The sequence below is a fragment of the Oncorhynchus mykiss genome, chromosome 2 (genome assembly GCF_013265735.2).
Source record: "Oncorhynchus mykiss isolate Arlee chromosome 2, USDA_OmykA_1.1, whole genome shotgun sequence".
Classification (NCBI taxonomy): Eukaryota; Metazoa; Chordata; class Actinopteri; order Salmoniformes; family Salmonidae; genus Oncorhynchus; species Oncorhynchus mykiss.
Window position 1 is genome coordinate 56239838 of NC_048566.1, and position 19724 is coordinate 56259561.

At 43.0% G+C, this 19724-nt stretch overlaps 1 protein-coding gene across 1 annotated transcript; it reads right to left on the reverse strand.

The window, feature by feature from the left end:
• Nucleotides 1-242: 242 nt before the first annotated feature.
• Nucleotides 243-18595, reverse strand: LOC110492055 (creatine kinase U-type, mitochondrial). The gene is made up of 10 exons (XM_021566037.2): nt 18463-18595; nt 16120-16332; nt 14816-15014; nt 13810-13905; nt 12545-12766; nt 12297-12382; nt 7751-7874; nt 5320-5454; nt 2407-2532; nt 243-1048 (listed from the first exon to the last, which is right to left on the reverse strand). The coding sequence occupies exons 2-10, from the start codon at nt 16266-16268 to the stop codon at nt 941-943; spliced, it is 1245 nt and encodes a 414-aa protein (XP_021421712.1). The 5' UTR covers nt 16269-16332; nt 18463-18595; the 3' UTR covers nt 243-940.
• Nucleotides 18596-19724: the final 1129 nt, after the last annotated feature.

The window sequence follows — 19724 nt, forward strand, 5'->3', positions numbered from 1 at the left end:
CAAGCACTGAGAGCTTGGTTACTATGGCGCCCATCCACTGTAATAAGTCACTCAAAGCATTGCTTTCAAGATGGGATGAAATCACGCAGACACACACACACACACACACACACACACACACGCGCTTTGAACAGTTACAGGTTGCAATGTGGTCGAGTTCGACACAATTCTATAAGCCTATGGGTCAACAACACACGGGCACCTGACAGGTTTATAATATTAATGACGAATGAGAGAGGAAATGTATTAAAGACATGGTTCCTTTAATAAGATCTGTCCGCGAATGACATTCAATGGTGGGCTGTAATGATATTGCTGCTTGATACATACAGTACATCATCGAGCACGGAGCACAGTAGTTTAGCATGAGTTATTATTAGTACGACTTAGTTTAACCCGTGTCTTATTAGAACCTCAGCATACAAACCCCTAAGAAGTCTTTTCAGTCCAACATGGTTGTTGTGCTGCATTCAAGTCCATTCAAGTCGTCATCTATCACTACATGGTTACACTCTGGGTGTAGACAGCCACAAACGGATGGATTACACTACCGTAGCAGTGTCAGTATAGCATGTAGCCGTGTTCCTCCACATCCCGATACAGAGGGAAGACGAGGAAGTAGTAGTATCGGACACACAGAGTATGGGACATGCTGTAGTCTAGGTGTAACAGGCCTAGGTGTCAGGTTGGAGGCTATTAAGTAGAAGGAGTCCCATTGCATATAGTTGCATTGGGATTAGAGCTATGGCTATGCACTAGAGCATTCTAAATGTGCATTCCTACCGGAGTGTAACGCTCTTGGAGCATTTGGTGCCATTTTAAATTCGACATCTCAAACAGAGTTGGGACTAAATCTGGACATTACCTATGGCTCTGAATGGGGATGAGACAGACAGGTCGGTAAGAAGAGGTATATATGGGTCGGAGGGGGTTGGGCAGTCTACTTCTTGAATGGCGGAGGGATCTTGATGTCCTGACCCTTCTCCAGCTTCTTCTCACAGTCGATCAGGTAGTTGACTCCGTCCACCACCGTCTGCACTAGCTGGACCTGATCACAGAGAGAGAGAGAGTCAGTGGGCGCGTTGGAGAGAGAGATGACTGCATCGCAGACCGCGCCAGATCTCACAAGATCCAGTTAACACATCAACTAAGCACATTGAATGACATAGGCCGAGCAATGTGATGCCCGACGGCGCAGTCGATGACGTGGCACAGGACCAATGGTTGCTGCAACATCTGCAATGAGGTCAGCCTGGAGTGTTCGAGGTCGACCGCCTTGCAGCGGATTCTGAGCCCTGCTTAAACCGATAACCTCAATCACGCGGACAGAGACGGTGGACGGTCGAGAGTTGTCTCGCGCTCTCTCTGTTCCTCACCCTCTTACGCTTTTGTTCTCTCTTTCCCGCATTCTTTCACTCACAGACCTTGCCCTTGCATTCCTCACCGATTGGTTCTGGAGAGCTGCAGTGTGTGCGACCCCCCCCCCCCCCCCCCCCCCCCCGTACCTGGTTAAAATAATCAACCGCATCGTGATTGGTGTGTGTGTGCGTCTAAATGTAGTGTTCGCGGAGGATCTACAGGTAAGTGCCAAAATCTAAAGGAAACACCGACATAAAGCGTCTTAATAGGGTGTCCGGGCCACCACGAGCCGCCAGAACAGCTTCAATGTGCCTCGACATAGATTGTACAAGTGTCTGGTACTCCGCACACATTGTGGCTCTCCAGGACCCACGCCAGCAACACACAGTACAGAATAGTCCCATTGTCTTCTTTTATCTATGTCACCATCTCGCATGCAGACACAGGCATGACAGCATGACTGGGTACACAAGGGGTTACACAACACACAAACAGAGGCAAGACGGTCTCTCTCTCCTCAAGACACTGTTCAAGCCTTCCAGTACAAGCCATGGCCGCATCTCAGTAGTCTAAAACGGCTTCCTCGCTTGTGTCCTCTCATTTACTATACAGAGCTGTAAAGCAAATGCATTTGTTACTCTTCACCGTATTGTTTTGGCCCACCTTCTCAGATTCTGAATAACAGCGTATTGATTTGCCTTCTTAAGCCCTTGGCTCCTAAGGAGCTGAGGCTATCGATGAATGTCCGCCATCTCAGTCGGTTCCTGGCAAGTTTTTCCAGGTTGTGCCTTAGCTGTAATATCCTCATTTGGGATAACTGTTATTGCATTGCCTTGTATTGTAGGCGCAGGTAAAGGAGAGGAGTGGAGAGTACGCCATTTTAGACTATTTGAGATGCACCCCGTGGCCGTGTGTGTGTGTGTGTGTGTGGGTGGGGTGAATTTTCCCCTAGCACAGATCTAGGATCAGCTTCCCCTTCCAAATCCAAACTGACTCAAGATCAGTGTCTAAGAGAAACTTCACCCTACACTATGTATTCCTTATTACCTCTGACTGGCCCAGTCTGTCCAGGTTGGAGATGTCAAAGGTGCTGCCCACAGCTGCAGTGTCCACTCCTCCGGTACCTCTCTTCTGCAGACGCAGGTTGTCCAGGATCTTTGCGAAGCGGGGGTCCTGCAGTGGGGTCAAAGACACACACTTTTACAGACGCGCCATTGAGAGCATCCTGTCGGACTGTATCGCCGCCTGGTATGGAAACTACACTGCCCTCAACCGCAGGGCTCTCCAGAGGGTGGTGCGGTCTGCCCAACGCATCACCAGGGGGCACACCGTCTTCCCTCCAGGACACCTACAGCACCCGATGTCACAGGAAGGCCAAAAAGATCATCAAGGACACCAACCAGCCGAGCCACGGCCTGTTCACCCCGCTACTGTCCAGAAGGCAAGGTCAGTACAGATGCATCAAAACTGGGACCGAGAGACTGAAAAACAGCTTCTATCTCAAGGCCATCAGACTGTTAAATAGCCATCACTAACCAGCCTCCACCCAGTACCCTGCACTGAACTTAAGTCACTAGCCGGCTACCACCCGGTTATTGAAAGCTGCACCTTAAGAGGCTGCGGCCCTATGTACATAGACATGGAATCCCTGGTCACTTAAATAATGTAACACTAGTCACTTTAATAATGTTTACATCCTATGTTCTACTGTATTTTAGTCAATGCCACTCTGACATTGCTCATCCTAATATTATTTATCTCTTAATTCAATTTTTTTTTTAAAACTAGACTTAGATTTGGTGTATTGCTGTGAATTGTTAGATACTACTGCATTGTTGGAGCTAGGAACACAATCATTTCACCACACCCGCAATGACATCTGCTAAATACAGTGCCTTGCGAAAGTATTCGGCCCCCTTGAACTTTGCGACCTTTTGCCACATTTCAGGCTTCAAACATAAAGATATAAAACTGTATTTTTTTGTGAAGAATCAACAACAAGTGGGACACAATCATGAAGTGGAACGACATTTATTGGATATTTCAAACTTTTTTAACAAATCAAAAACTGAAAAATTGGGCGTGCAAAATTATTCAGCCCCCTTAAGTTAATACTTTGTAGCGCCACCTTTTGCTGCGATTACAGCTGTAAGTCGCTTGGGGTATGTCTCTATCAGTTTTGCACATCGAGAGACTGACATTTTTTCCCATTCCTCCTTGCAAAACAGCTCGAGCTCAGTGAGGTTGGATGGAGAGCATTTGTGAACAGCAGTTTTCAGTTCTTTCCACAGATTCTCGATTGGATTCAGGTCTGGACTTTGACTTGGCCATTCTAACACCTGGATATGTTTATTTTTGAACCATTCCATTGTAGATTTTGCTTTATGTTTTGGATCATTGTCTTGTTGGAAGACAAATCTCCGTCCCAGTCTCAGGTCTTTTGCAGACTCCATCCGGTTTTCTTCCAGAATGGTCCTGTATTTGGCTCCATCCATCTTCCAATCAATTTTAACCATCTTCCCTGTCCCTGCTGAAGAAAAGCAGGCCCAAACCATGATGCTGCCACCACCATGTTTGACAGTGGGGATGGTGTGTTCAGCTGTGTTGCTTTCACGACAAACATAAAGTTTTGCATTGTTGCCAAAAAGTTCAATTTTGGTTTCATCTGACCAGAGCACCTTCTTCCACATGTCCACATGTCTCCCAGGTGGCTTGTGGCAAACTTTAAACTACACTTTTATGGATATCTTTAAGAAATGGCTCTCTTCTTGCCACTCTTCCATAAAGGCCAGATTTGTGCAATATACGACTGATTGTTGTCCTATGGACAGAGTCTCCCACCTCAGCTGTAGATCTCTGCAGTTCATCCAGAGTGATCATGGGCCTCTTGGCTGCATCTCTGATCAGTCTTCTCCTTGTATGAGCTGAAAGTTTAGAGGGACGGCCAGGTCTTGGTAGATTTGCAGTGGTCTGATACTCCTTCCATTTCAATATTATCGCTTGCACAGTGCTCCTTGGGATGTTTAAAGCTTGGGAAATCTTTTTGTATCCAAATCCGGCTTTAAACTTCTTCACAACAGTATCTCGGACCTGCCTGGTGAGTTCCTTGTTCTTCATTCAGAGATCCTCACTGAACTTCTGGAGAGAGTTTGCTGCACTGAAAGTAAAGGGGCTGAATAATTTTGCACGCCCAATTTTTCAGTTTTTGATTTGTTAAAAAAGTTTGAAATATCCAATAAATGTCGTTCCACTTCATGATTGTGTCCCACTTGTTGTTGATTCTTCACAAAAAAATACAGTTTTATATCTTTATGTTTGAAGCCTGAAATGTGGCAAAAGGTCGCAAAGTTCAAGGGGGCCGAATACTTTCGCAAGGCACTGTATGTGTATGCGACCAAAACAATTTGATTTGATTTGATTTTGACGGGGCACAAAAACGTAGGAATTGAAGAGATACTATCTGAAATTGTCCAACAGGAAACCCTCGTTTCCGATGTAAAAACGTTTTGCTAGGGTGTGCCCTCACAAGCACGGCGCTGGTAAGCGAGTGGAAAGGGATTTTCAGAAGACAAATGGGCCTTGAATGACTGGCAAGCGGGGATCTTGTTGGTCTGCTGGTGTGAGGGTATAAAGGTTTGTGTGTTTGTGAATGTGTGAATCTGTATAGGGGCAAGCCAAAGATGTATTATCTTAGTCAGATGTCTTATTAAGAAAATTAATCTTGTTTCAAGAAAATTGTATCTTACCCTACGTGTCAAGCTTTTTTAAGTCAAAATAAGCAACATTATCTGCCAATGTAGTGAGATAATGTATCTTGGTAAGAAAAAAAGTCATTTAAAATGTATTAGCACTCAAAACAAAATAAATAAAAATCTAGGTAAGACCGTTTTCGCCGTGTATATTTGTTGAGGCTCTGAGTAGATATTGCTGTGTGTGTGTGTGTGTGTGTGTGTGTGTTACCTTGCTGAGCTTGGGCAGGTTGACGTGTACTCCAGCGCGGAGCCCAGTGCCCAGGTTGGAGGGGCAGGTGAGGATGTAGCCCAGTCTCTCATTCCACATGAACTCCCAGCCTTTCTCCTGGATAAGCCTCTCCACCTAACCAAACATGACATGAGAACTTGAGATTAGATGAATACTAGACTGTCATTTGTCTTGCAAACATAGACTGTCGATCAGCAGCCATATAGTGATCGGGTGTGGGTGTGTGTACCCTTTGTCTTGTCCAGACATCTATCATCTTCAGAAAACCCAGGTTCTTGTACGCTACCATGTTTTATTGTGGGTCCTTCACATGGAATGTCAACTTTGGGACGTTATATATATAAATATATATGGTATGTACTTCAGGAAAGTATTCAGGCCCCTTGACTTTTTCCACATGTTGTTACATTGCAACCTTAATCTAAAATGGATTAAAACAAATTTTAATCCACAGCAATCTATACACAATACCCCATAATGACAAAGTGAGGGTTTTAGACATTTATGCAGACGTATACATTTTTAAGTATTATATATATATATATATATATATATATATATATATATATATATATGGATCCTTTGCTATAAGACACGAAATTGACGTCAGGTGCATCCTGTTTCCATTGATCAACGTTGAGATGTTTCTACAACTTGATTGGAGTCCACCTGTGGTAAATTCAATTGATTGGACATCATTTGGAAAGGCACACACACGTCTATTTAAGGTCCCACAGTTGACATGGCATGTCAGAGCTAAAACCAAGCCATGAGGTCGAAGAAATTGTCCTTAGCGCTCCGAGACCGGATTGTGTCAAGGCACAGATCTGCGGAAGGGTACCAAAACATTTCTGCAGCATTGAAGGTCCCCAAGAATGCAGTAGCCTCCATCATTCTTAAATGGAAGAAGTTTGGAACCACCAAGACTCTTCCTAGAGCTGCTCGGCCAAACTGAGCAATCGGGGGAGAAGGGCCTTGGTTAGATAGGTGACCAAGAACCCGATGGTCACTCTGACAGAGCTCCAGAGTTCCTCTGTAGAGATGGGAGAACCTTCCAGAAGGACAACCATCTCTGCAGCACTCCACCAATCAGGCCTTTATGGTAGAGTGGCCAGACGGAAGCCATTCCTCAGTAAAAGGCACATGACAGCCCGCTTGGAGTTTGCCAAAAGGTACCTAAAGACTCTTAGACCATGAGAGAGAAGATTCTCTGGTCTGATGAAACCAAGATTGGACTCTTTGGCCTGAATGCCAAGTGTCATGTCTGGAGTTAACCTGGCACTATCCCTATGGTGAAGTATGGTGGTGACAGCATCCTGCTGTGGGATGTTTTTCAGCGGCAGGGACTGGGAGACTAGTCAGGATCAAGGCAAAAATGAACGGCGCAAAGTACAGAGAGATCCTTGATGAAAACCTGCTCCAGAGCGCTCTGGACCGCAGGAGTGGCTTCGGGACAAGTCTCTGAATTTCCTCGAGTGGCCCAGCCAGAGCCCGGACTTGAATCCGATCCAACATCTCTGGAGAGACCTGAAAATAGCTGTTCAGCAACGCTCCCCATCCAACCTGACAGAGCTTGAGAGGATCTGCAGAGAAGAATAGGAGAAATTCCCCAAATACAGGTGTGCCAAGATTGTAGCGTCATACCCAAGAAGACTCCAGGCTGTAATCGCTGCCAAAGGTGCTTCAACAAAGTACTGAGTAAAGGGTCTGAATACTTATGTAAATGTTATTTTTTCCGCTTTTATTTTAAATAAATTAGAAAAAAAAATCTAAAAAACTGTTTTTGCTTTGTCATTATGGGATATTCTGTGTAGATTGATGAGGAAAAAAAACAAATTTGATCAATTTTAGAATAAGGCTGTAACCTAACAAATTTGGAAAAAGTCAAGGGGTCTGAATACTTTCCGAAGGCACTGTAGACAGGTGTGTGCCTTTCCAAACCATGTTCAATCAATTGAATTTACCACAGGTGGACTCCAAGTTGTAGAAACATCTCAAGGATGATCAATGGAAACAGGATGCACTTGAGCTGAATTTAGAGTCTCATAGCAAAGGATCTGAATACTTATGCAAATTAGGTATTGCTGTTTTTTATTTGTCATAAATTTGAAAAACCTGATTTTGCTTTGCTCATTATTGGGTATTGTGTGCAGATTGATGAGGAACATGTTTTATTTAATTCATTTTAGAATTAGGCTGGGGGGGTCTGAATACTTTCCGAATGCACTGTACTAATACCTGTGTGTAGTGTCGTCATTGCTACTGTTTGGCCATTACTACTGTTCAATAACAGTCCTTGCTTTAACAATTTGCCGTCTCCTGCGTCTAATGAGGAACTTGGAAAAAATTAGATAAATAACTAAAGTGTGTGAGTGTGTGTGTGTGTGTGTGTGTGTGTGTGTGTGTGCACCTCTTTCAGGCCTGTGCAGAAGCGGTCAAACACTCTCTTCATGTTGCCTCCCTTCTCCATAGAGATGACCCTGGTGTGGTCCTCCTCATTGATCCAGATGAGGAAGGTCTTCGTGTTGTTGTGCCTGAGTGGAGATGGTTTAAAAATCACAAAACACTCTCTTAAATCAATACTTCCCATTTATTTTTGGAAATCAACGGATCCCACCGCTGCCACCAGCGTCCGTAGACTCGTTTTGGGGGAGCTGAGCTCAACCATTGATATCGATGCTTTTCCTTAATGTTGGGTAAAAAAAAGAAAAAGAAACACAGTGCTCGGAGCCCTCGTCATAATGGATTGAGTGAGACAAGATCAATATACGACTAAGAGATAATTTCCCTATTCTCCATTGCACCAGCTCGAGTTGATGTCCCGGGTTCCGTTTAACATACATGTGGCTGCTTCATAACTTCATGCACAAAACACAGAGGTGATGGTCGCCGTCTACAGTATTGCCATATACGCAGTAATCTCACAGTAATGCATCGTTATGCATACAGTAATGCCATACAATTAAAAAAATCTCATTGTAATTGCACTGTAATGAATTGCATTCAGTAAAAACGGACTTCCTAAAAACAATCAGAGAAAGTAATGGATCGGTCTGGAGCCAGGAGAGCGGAGGGAAGGATGAAAGGAGGAGGGCCGTCAAACGGAGAGTGAGAGGGTGAATTATGAAGGAGAGAAGAGTTTGGTATGATGTAGGCACGGGGGGGGGGGGGGGGGGGGGGTGTAAGAGGAAAGCTGGTTATCGATGCTGGAGCAGCACCAGGCTATTTCTGGGCACCAGGCTATTTCTGGGCACCAGGCTATTTCTGGACACCGGCTGAAACGCAATGCGGAGAGGGCATTGTCTACAGGGACATAGCCAGGTTCTGAGTTTTAGCGAGGTTTTGGATGAGGGTGAGAGGGGGTTGACTTTCTTATAAACGTAAAGAAAGTCAAAGCTCATTTACTGCGTTTCTATACAATTTACAAACTCTAAAATGTCATTTGGAGAACAAGCAAAAACAAAGAAAAAATGACCCCAGCCATTATCACATCGGTTGGTGTACTTCATTCACCTCAGTCAATCTACAAAGACATAGCCAATTGACTTTTCCCACATTTTGTTATGTTGTAGCCTGAATTTAAAATTAATTAAATTGAGATTTCTTTGTAAATGGCCTATAAACAATACCCCATAATGTCAAAGTGGAGTTATGTTTTTAGACATTTGTACAAATTCATTCAAAAATAAAGATGAAATGTCTTGAGTCAATAAGTACTCAACCCCTTTGTTATGGCAAGCCTAAATAAGTTCAGGAGTACAAATGTGCTTAACAAGTCACATAATAAGTTGCATGGACTCACTGTGTGCAATAATAGTGTTTAACATGATTTTTGAATGACTATCTCATCTCTTTACGCCACACATACAATTATCTGCAAGGTCCCTCAGTCGGGCAGGTAGCCTAATGGTTAGCGCGTTGGGCCAGTAATCAAAAGTTTGCTGGTTCAAATCCTGAGCTGACAAGGTAACAAAAATATATATGTTGTTCTGCACCTGAACAGGCAGTTAACCCACAGTTCCCCGGGAGGCCGTCATTGTAAATAAGAATTTGTTCTTAACTGACATGCCTAGTTAAATAAAGGTTAAATAAAAAATTTTGAAAAAAAGCTGTGAATTTTCAAACAGATTCAACCATAAAGACCAGGGAGGTTTTCCAATGCCACGCATATACCTTTGAGCATGGTGAAGTTATTAACACTTCGGATGGTATGTCAATACACCCAGTCACTACAAAGATACAGGCGTCCTTTCTAATTAAGTTGCCGGAGAGGCCAATGGTGTCTAAAACAGTTACAGAGTTTATTGGCTGTGATAGGAGAAAACTGAGAATGGATCAATGACATTGTAGTTACTCCACAATACTAACCTAATTGACAGAGTGAAAAGAAGGAAGCCTGTACAGAATAAAAATATTACAAAACATGCATCCTGTTTGCAACAAGGCACTAAAGTAATACTGCTAAAGAAAAATGTGGCAGAGAAATGAACGTTGTGCTCTGAATACAAAGTGTAATGTTTGGGGCAAATCCAATACAACACATTACTGAGTACTACTCTCCATATTTTCAAGCACAGTGGTAGCTGCATCATGTAATGGGTATGCTTGTAATCGTTAAGGATCGGGGAGTTTCAGGATAACAAATGGTGGACCAGACACTGGGAGATTAATTTATCTTTTAGCAGGACAATAACATAAAACACAAGGCCAAATATACACTGGAGTTGCTTACCAAAAAGATGTGACTTAAATCTACTTGAAAATCTATGGCAAGACCCGAAAAGACTTACCCAGAAAGACTCACAGCTGTAGTCGCTGACAAAGGTGCTTCTACAAAGTATTGACTCAGGGGTGTGAATACTTATGTAAATGAGATATTTCTGTCTTTCATTTTCAATAAATTTGCCAACATTTCTAAAAACATGTGTTCACTGTCATTATGTGGGATTGTGTGTAGATGGGTGAGTTTTTTTAATTTAATGAATCCATTTTGAATTCAGGCTATAACACAACAAAATGTGGAATAAGTCAAGAGGTATGAATACTTCCTGAAGGCACTGGATACAATTAGCCACTGCGGATTAACTCACACTAACACAGCACCGGGATTAAAAACTATAATTGACAGAGCGATCTATTGGCAGAAAAAGTATTTTATTAACAAAAGGTAAACAAATACATTTGCTTTACAGATTCTATTTTTTTGTTGTTGCAGTTTTACAGCTAATTTCCTGCAATTCTACACATTTTGCCATGCCGTATACCACGTTAATATGATACCTGAGCAAGAGTGACTAGCTAAAGCAATGGGGGCCCCCTGGAGGTCAGGGCCCCTGGGTATGTGCCCGGTCAGTAATTCGGCCATGATAACTAGAAATGTAGATAGCTGGCTAGACTAACTGGACTCATTTACCAATTTAAAACATTTGAATTGACTGGTGCAATGGGCTAGTTGAGTGACTTTCTATAGCTAGCTTTCCATCCAATTGGCAACAGATTTGAATGTGAATATTCTCAAATCCGCATTAAAAACAATAAGCGTGTTTTCCCCTCCAAAGATGTTTCCGTCCAATTGGCTTGTTGCAGATAAAACGCTGTGTGTGATGAGGTAGTGTACATAAAATACCTTTTGTATTTTCAACTCTACTGATGGTTTTGCTCACAACTGATTTTTGCCTTATATGGTAAGTGTGCCCACTCTGGTATTGGCAAGTGTGCACACCGCTACCGGCACACTGTTGCCACCTGTAGCCTACCGGATGAGATTATTATTATTATTATTATGGACAAAAGAGCGAGATTATTTTTACTTGTCAAACAGCAGTCAAGCATCGATTATCATGTCACCAGAATAAGACCCTCAATATTTATTGGAAAGGAGCATCAAGATCACCACCTTGCACTTTCACCACCCTGTGAAGTTCATCATCATTTATTGAATCTTATTGCCTAATAAACTGCATTCTTTCCCAACAAATCAGTGGGAGGATCACACAACATGTCACCGTGTGACTCCAACTTCGATAGGATGGTTATTATAGAAATATTTGCGCATGAAAGTGTTGCCACTGACATTTCTCGCATAATTCATTTTATTGTTACAAAACAAATCCCACCTTGTCAAGCGTATTTTGTTTTGTAGACATTTGGAAAGTTTACCGAAAAATTCCCTGCAGGCCTGTCATGAAATTGTACTTTACGCGCATAAAAAGGTTGGATGGAAACCTGGATAGTGAGTGACATATAACAAGAGAAAAATAGTCCAAATGAAATCAGGAAATCTGTAATCAATTGAGCTGTTTTTGCCCAGGAGATCTGTCATGTAATTTTACATCTAACTAAGATGTTAGATGTTTGGTGCAGTGTTTCTAAAGTGAACAAAATGTACATGAAAACTAGTCTTTTCTCATTGAATGACAACAAACACGTAATTAAAGAATCCCTACTGTTAACCAATCACAGCCGAAAGGGTGTAGACTTCATCTACTGAACTAGGACCACCCTCAAGAAAAAAAAGGTGCTCGAACAGCAAAGAATTTAATTTTAAAAATACACCAAAACCAACACAAATTTCACAACATTTTGTTAGAATATATGCGCGAACAGTATCAACTGGGAAGCATACAGTAAGCTATAGTAGTACGGTGGCCCTAGAGAAACTTAAGAGTTACGTGCCTTGCTCAAGGACACGTCGACAGATCGTTCACCTTGTCGGCTCGGTATTCGAACCAGCGACCTTTCGGTTACCCGACCAACACTAACTGCTAGACTACATGCACGTTTAAGGCTCAATCTAGAGGAGCTACAAGCTAGTGGGCATTAGTTTGCTAGAAGAGTCATGGTGATGTGTAGCATGAACTATATGCAAATAACTGTGAAACAATCAAAATCACCTCTCACTGTGATGACTGTTAATGACCACTAAGGGTCCGTATCTATAACTAACAGGTGCTTACCAGATACCGCGTGCATCTGGCCAATCACGAGCCATCCCCGAACAGGTCAGCAGAGGAGACACGGGTTTGTCAAACAGGAAGTGGTCCTGTGTCAACATGGTAGAGACAGGAAATGCGGTCTTAATGAAAGTGGAGCAATATCAATAACCCCCCCCCCCCAAAAAAAACAAATCCTTGCTATTATTTCCCTTTTCTCACTCTCCTTTATGTCCTTACAACACGTAAAATGGATTGGCCTCTTGACTCACGTCGATGAGCTGCTGCTGCTCCTGGTCGGTCATGTGGGTGAGGCTGTAGTAGGTCCCCGCCAGGTCCCCCTTCAGGCCAGCCAGGGCGTCAACCACCACCCTCTCCACCTCGCGGCGTTCCGCCCGGGTACATGCCGGGGGCAGGCTCAGCCCCCTGATGCTACGGCCCGTCCTGACCCGCGACGACAGCACGTAGCGCTCGTCAAAGTTGCCAGACGTGAGCTGCGAGCGGGGAGAAATAGAAAAAAAAAGAATGAATGGCGTCTCGTAAACTGTATCACAACACCAGCATTGATGGAGGACATTTGTGAATGATCTATGATCCCCAAAGAGCAAAAGGGTTTAAGCCAAGTTAAGACATGATAGTTTCTATATTTTGTTCCCTTAACAAATGATTTGTATGCCATATAATTTATTGTAGCTTATAATATATTCACGTAACATAACATTCCAGTATGGGCAATGGGATGTACTGCATAATTATATAATATTAGCTGGTATAACTGATTAGTGTAGTGCATTGACTGTATATGAATGGACAAAGACAACGTCACACCATTCATTGCTATGTGACGACTCAATGGCGCATTTGAAGCTCAGGAAGTCTGTTTTATCTTAGTAAGAAGTCTCATGGCTGGGATTCTCAAGACATAGCATTTGCAGCTTGAGCTACTCCAGGAAGTGCTGTTGTAAGCTGCAACCAGGGGAGTACGACTGCCCCGTCTCATGGAGCACCTCAAGTTGAATCCCGACCGGGGTACTGCAGGCTGCAACTAAGCTATCCTTATAACTTATTCTGTGTGCGATTTTAAAATAATTGGTTCAAGGACATACATCCGGTGTAATAGAAGCAATTATTGATACCATGATTGTCCTTGAATTTGTTCTTTATTTGCATGAAGATTGACCACGAAGATTGCCATTTTCCCATTCACTACAATAGGGGAACCCTGTTTCATTAAATCAACAGCCTCGGTGGGCCTTGAACTTCATGGCTTCAATAAAAGGAGGCAGTCGTTCTCCCCTGGTGTAGTGTCCAGCGAGTGAATCTGTCCACCTTCTAAACGTTAGATAACTTCACTGTCACATCTAGAGTAGCGTCCCAAATGGCATCCGACTCCCTATGTAGTGCACTACTTTTGACCAGGGCCTGCACCCTATTCCCTACGGGGTCTGGTCAAAAGTAGAGCACGATCAAAGGAGTAGGGCGCCATTTGGGACGCAAACCCTATACTGTGGTTTTCAGTGAAGTTGCATCTCTATACCTTGCTGGAGTCCAAGTCGGTGGGATGGGTCATAATCTGAGGGTCGTAGCCATTGTGCCGCTCCTTGATGACTGGGTCAAGGAGGTCTGCAAACACCTGAAACCCCCACATCCACATCAGAGGTCTGACCACATAACATCATCATATAGCCTACAACAGTTGTCACACCTATAAGTTGAAAGGATGGGAGTTCTTTAAATGATCATTGTCACTTTATAAACTACTAGACGGGCTTACAGTATAGTATTGTAATGCAGTTGAGTTAAGCAATAAGGCCCGAGGGGGTGTGGTATATGGGCAATGTCCACTCACTGGGCGGGGCACTAATGCACAGTCATAGCCACATGATGAGACAGAATATCATCTGCATACGAGTGAGGAAATAATAATGATATCACTTTCTATTTTGAGAACCTTTCAAGTTCATAGCAAGCAATGAGATCCCAAAATGACACGGTCTCCTTTATCCTAAAACCAGCACTCCCGCTGGTGCTGTGGTAGTGGGCCTCAGTCTAAAACAGGACTTGGGGGTTGGATGTGCCTATTCTCCATTGTCAGATTAAGAAGTGTCTGGGATTGTAATAGAATGTGGTCCATGAACCATTGCGCTCGCTACTGATCATTTTAGATGCCAAAAGTGTTATATAGGCCACAGGGTAGTCATTCATTCTCAATGTCTCTGAGATAAATGTAGACCATTGACTAAATTGGCTATTTATGGCAAAAGCAATTGCTTTTCTTTGTCGTTAAATATGCTCCACAACTTGACCTTCAACCATACATTTAGGGGGTGTCTGAAAATGTTACTAGCTGTCAAATCCTTTCTTCCTCCCCGTGCTCATTTCCCCAAATCCTCACCTTCCTCTCAAAGCTCATTGGAGGATGAGGTCCAAAGGGAGGGACTTCGGATCCTCTCCTCCTACTCTTTGAGAGAACAAACACAGCCTACGGCTTCACTACACTGACCTTGAACTACTGCCTCCAAAATAATGCCCCTTGCTCTGACCTCGTATGACTCCTCATCCCCTGCCACCATGCCCACGGTCTTGATGAAGGGGTGCCCGGGGTTGTCCACGCCAGTCTGGATGGCCTGGTCCAGGGAGTATCCGTTGGGCGTGGTCTTGTCCACCAGCTTGGCATAGATGGCTGGGGTCAGGTGGCTGGCCATGCAGTTGTTGTGCTTGCGTAGGTCCGGGTACTCGGCACTGTCAGGACACAGTCAGTCACTCACCCCCCAAAAATTGCTATATCATTGTAACTGAGAAACAACCACAAGGACAGTTTAAAATTCGAAATGAAATTGGAAATGTGCACATGACTAATTAGAGTTCATTATTATGATGCTCCTGAGAATTATAACCTAAGACTCACTGCAAGTCAACACCTACACAGATTTCCATCTATGGCTCTGATTGTTAAGATATAGCTATAATTATAGGTTGGTTACCTGTGCTTTTCTTTGGCATAGCCTACCACTAGGCTTTTGGCATGCCCTGCATGCATGCGCTATTTATACACCTGGCACAGAGCGATGTCTTCGCCAACGACATAACAGTGTATAGTAGCCAAATTTGATACAATCTGGTCACACCAGAAGTTGAGCATTCTTTTTACAATCTGGTCACACCAGAAGTTGAGCATTCTTTGGAAATTGAATATCCAACCATGCTTAATACACATTATGCAATCAGATTTTCCAGCTGAGCATTTTGTCTACAGCACCTCCACTCGGGGTTGGGTTTGCGCTAGATTGTGCCTATCATTAGGCCTATAAAGTCACAAAAGCAGAGTTTTCCCTGACCCTATGCAGGTCATAAAAGGTCGAATCTAGACAATTCCACCATGGTTCAGGAAAAAAACCTGTCTCATCAACAACTCAATTAGAACATATCAATGTGGCCTAGTATTTGTTGGCAAAGCATTCCCTCGTGGAACCATGTAGCATTCAGAGAATGATTTAGAAAATATGCATATTTAATTATTTATATCTATATTAATTATTCATCATTAGGCATAAAGAACATGTGGTGCAATATAAGTTAAATATATCTCGAGAATAAACTGGCTTAGGTCGGGTTATAATTTTTACAAATAGGTTAGTTTATGATCGAAAGACTCGAAATACCACATTCGTCTCCCAGTCGCTGGCATTGCTTTGATAGTAAAATTATTTCATTGAGGTCAGCATATTATTCACGTATTAAGCTACTCTATCTAAATACTTAATGACAATGTGGCAATACGCTCTCGCACTTGACATGGCTAAACTGAAAATGTCTATCTATAGCAGTAAAGGGCGTCGTGGCTTACCTGGCGGGGTACACTCTCCGTGCTTGCGCTCCGGCGGTGACATGTTCACGATTGAGCAGAAAGCCCGCTGTCAAAGACCCGGCTCCAATTAATGACAGAATCCTCACATTTCGTTTGGAGGACAACATTCTGGCGAAGTTGTTTGCCATTCTTTTATATCCACAGTTCAAGAGGTAGGGATGGATGAAAGGGAGCCTTGTTGATGCTAAGCGTCTAAAAGGAAAGGATGAAATCAGAGAGAGTGGATGAGTGAGACTGGAATAGAGGAGACTGCGTGAATGCTAAGGGGTCCAAGAGAGTACAGCAATATACGAAGCCGTCTACACTACACTAACGCAGCTGTAGGCTACGCTGTAGTCTGTCTGTATTTCCCCCTCCCATAGGTCTACACACTGGACACATACTTACTTAATTTAGTTGTGGCTAGACGGTGAAAGCAGGGTGCAAAGTGCATCTGTGGATTTTTGGATATACTCACGGACAAACGTCCCACAACTACAAGTAACCATGCAATGAGTCATGGATGGGTGTAGTAGGCTTTGGCAAGCGCTATAGTTGAATCATTCATGTGAAATTCGAGCAAATCGATAACTCTTGACAATTCCTTAATTGGATTATCAATCAATGTATTGTGGTTTGGGTTTGCGTAATTACCGACCAGTCACCATGTATTGCAGGAACCAAGAGTTTTAAAAGGGGCTGACTTTTACCAGGGATTAAGGACAAGTATAGTGACTAAATACCTTGCTTTTGACACAACTTTTAAAGATGCCTAGAAAAGCACACAGTCCTGTTCAGCTACAGCCTAATTCAAATGAATATATAGGCTATGAAAGGGAAAGGGAATATTAGTACAGTACTCTATTGCCTTAAGAGATCATGTTATGGTATTTAAACGGGCTGTGTGCTTTTTGAGTGGAAATCCCTCTTAAAACGATCTGCATGGGTAGCTACTTTATGCCATCACGTGGGAGGAAAACAAGAGCATTACTGTAGAAAACCAAAGGCATTATTCTGAGGGAGACTTGTAGGAAAGGCTATTTAGTAGGGGATAATTCAGTGATCAAGACATGAAATGAGGAAATAGCAAGCTTACATGGGTTATCTGATCAAAGTTCACAGGAGGAAATGATGCAAGAGGTGTTTTATATACAGGCCTATGGCAATTCCATTGCAGGATAGATGATTGCATAACATATGCTTTTGCAATATAAGTTAGTTAGTATTAAAAGACGAAATGCATATGCTACATGACCAAAAGTATGTGGACACCTGCTTGTCGAACATCTCATTCCAAAATCATGGGCATTAATATCTATTTGGTCCCCCCTTTGCTGCTATAACAGCCTCCACTCTTCTGGGAAGGCTTTCCACTAGATGTTGGAACATTGCTGTGGGGACTTGCTTCCATTCAGCCACAAGAGCATTAGTGAAGTCAATGTCATTGTATGCTGTAGCGTTAAAATGTCCTTTCACTGGCACTAAGGGGACTAGCCCGAACCATGAAAAACAGCCCCAGACCATTATTCCACCTCCACCAAACTTTACCGTTGGCACTATGCATTGGGGCAGCAAGCGTTCTCCTGACATCCGCCAAACCCAGATTCGTCCGTCGGACTGCCAGATGGTGGAGCGTGATTCCTCACTCCAGAGAACGCGTTTCACTGCTCCAGAGTACAATGGCTTTACACCACTCCAGTCAACTCTTGGCATTGCACATGGGGATCTTAGACATGTTCAGCCATGAAACCCCATTTCATGATGCTTCCAACGAACAGTAACAGTTCTTGTGCTGACGTGGCTTCCAGAGGCAGTTTGGAACTCGGTAGTGAGCGTTGCAACTGAGGACATACAATTGTTACGCCCTACACGCTTCAGCATTCGTCGGTCTTGTTCTGTGAGCTTGTGTGGCTTACCACTTTGTGGCTGAGCTGTTGTTGCTCCTAGACATTTTCACTTCACAATAACAGTGCTAGCAGGGCATACATTTGACAAACTGACTTGTTGGAAAGGTGGCATCCTATCATGTTGCCACGTGGAGTCACTGATCTCTTCAGAAAGGCAATTATAATGTCAATGTTTGTCTATGGAGATTGCATGGCTATGTGCTCAGTTTTTTTTTTACACCTGTTATCGACAGGTGTGGCTGAAATAGCCAAATCTACTAAATATTTGGTGTAACTGCAATAAATAATAATTGTTAAACACAATACAGTGCAGAAACAATTGCAATTGAGTTAACATTCATGGCAAACCAATTCTAAAAATGTGTACATCTATACTTTGGAAGTCAATTCTTGTGGCACACTACAGATGAAAAAAATATATGCAGGATAGTCTCACCTTGTTGCAGTACCCAGGTACTGGATGGCACTGCCTGTTGATGCCTTTGGCTGCCTGGCAGACCTGTGAGAGGCGTGGTGTCTCCTTATCTCCCTTAGAGTGGATTGTGCCTACCAGAGAACCTGATAAGACACATCATGACTAAGAATTTACATGCTCCCCTCCCCCCAATACCATAATATCTAACCATATATATATATATATATATATATATATATATATATATATATATATATATACAGTGCCTTGCGAAAGTATTCGGCCCCCTTGAACTTTGCAACCTTTTGCCACATTTCAGGCTTCAAACATAAAGATATAAAACTGTATTTTTTTGTGAAGAATCAACAACAAGTGGGACACAATCATGAAGTGGAACGACATTTATTGGATATTTCAAACTTTTTTAACAAATCAAAAACTGAAAAATTGGGCGTGCAAAATTATTCAGCCCCCTTAAGTTAATACTTTGTAGCGCCACCTTTTGCTGCGATTACAGCTGTAAGTCGCTTGGGGTATGTCTCTATCAGTTTTGCACATCGAGAGACTGACATTTTTTCCCATTCCTCCTTGCAAAACAGCTCGAGCTCAGTGAGGTTGGATGGAGAGCATTTGTGAACAGCAGTTTTCAGTTCTTTCCACAGATTCTCGATTGGATTCAGGTCTGGACTTTGACTTGGCCATTCTAACACCTGGATATGTTTATTTTTGAACCATTCCATTGTAGATTTTGCTTTATGTTTTGGATCATTGTCTTGTTGGAAGACAAATCTCCGCCCCAGTCTCAGGTCTTTTGCAGACTCCATCAGGTTTTCTTCCAGAATGGTCCTGTATTTGGCTCCATCCATCTTCCCATCAATTTTAACCATCTTCCCTGTCCCTGCTGAAGAAAAGCAGGCCCAAACCATGATGCTGCCACCACCATGTTTGACAGTGGGGATGGTGTGTTCAGCTGTGTTGCTTTTACGCCAAACATAACGTTTTGCATTGTTGCCAAAAAGTTCAATTTTGGTTTCATCTGACCAGAGCACCTTCTTCCACGTTTGGTGTGTCTCCCAGGTGGCTTGTGGCAAACTTTAAACAACACTTTTTATGGATATCTTTAAGAAATGGCTTTCTTCTTGCCACTCTTCCATAAAGGCCAGATTTGTGCAATATACGACTGATTGTTGTCCTATGGACAGAGTCTCCCACCTCAGCTGTAGATCTCTGCAGTTCATCCAGAGTGATCATGGGCCTCTTGGCTGCATCTCTGATCAGTCTTC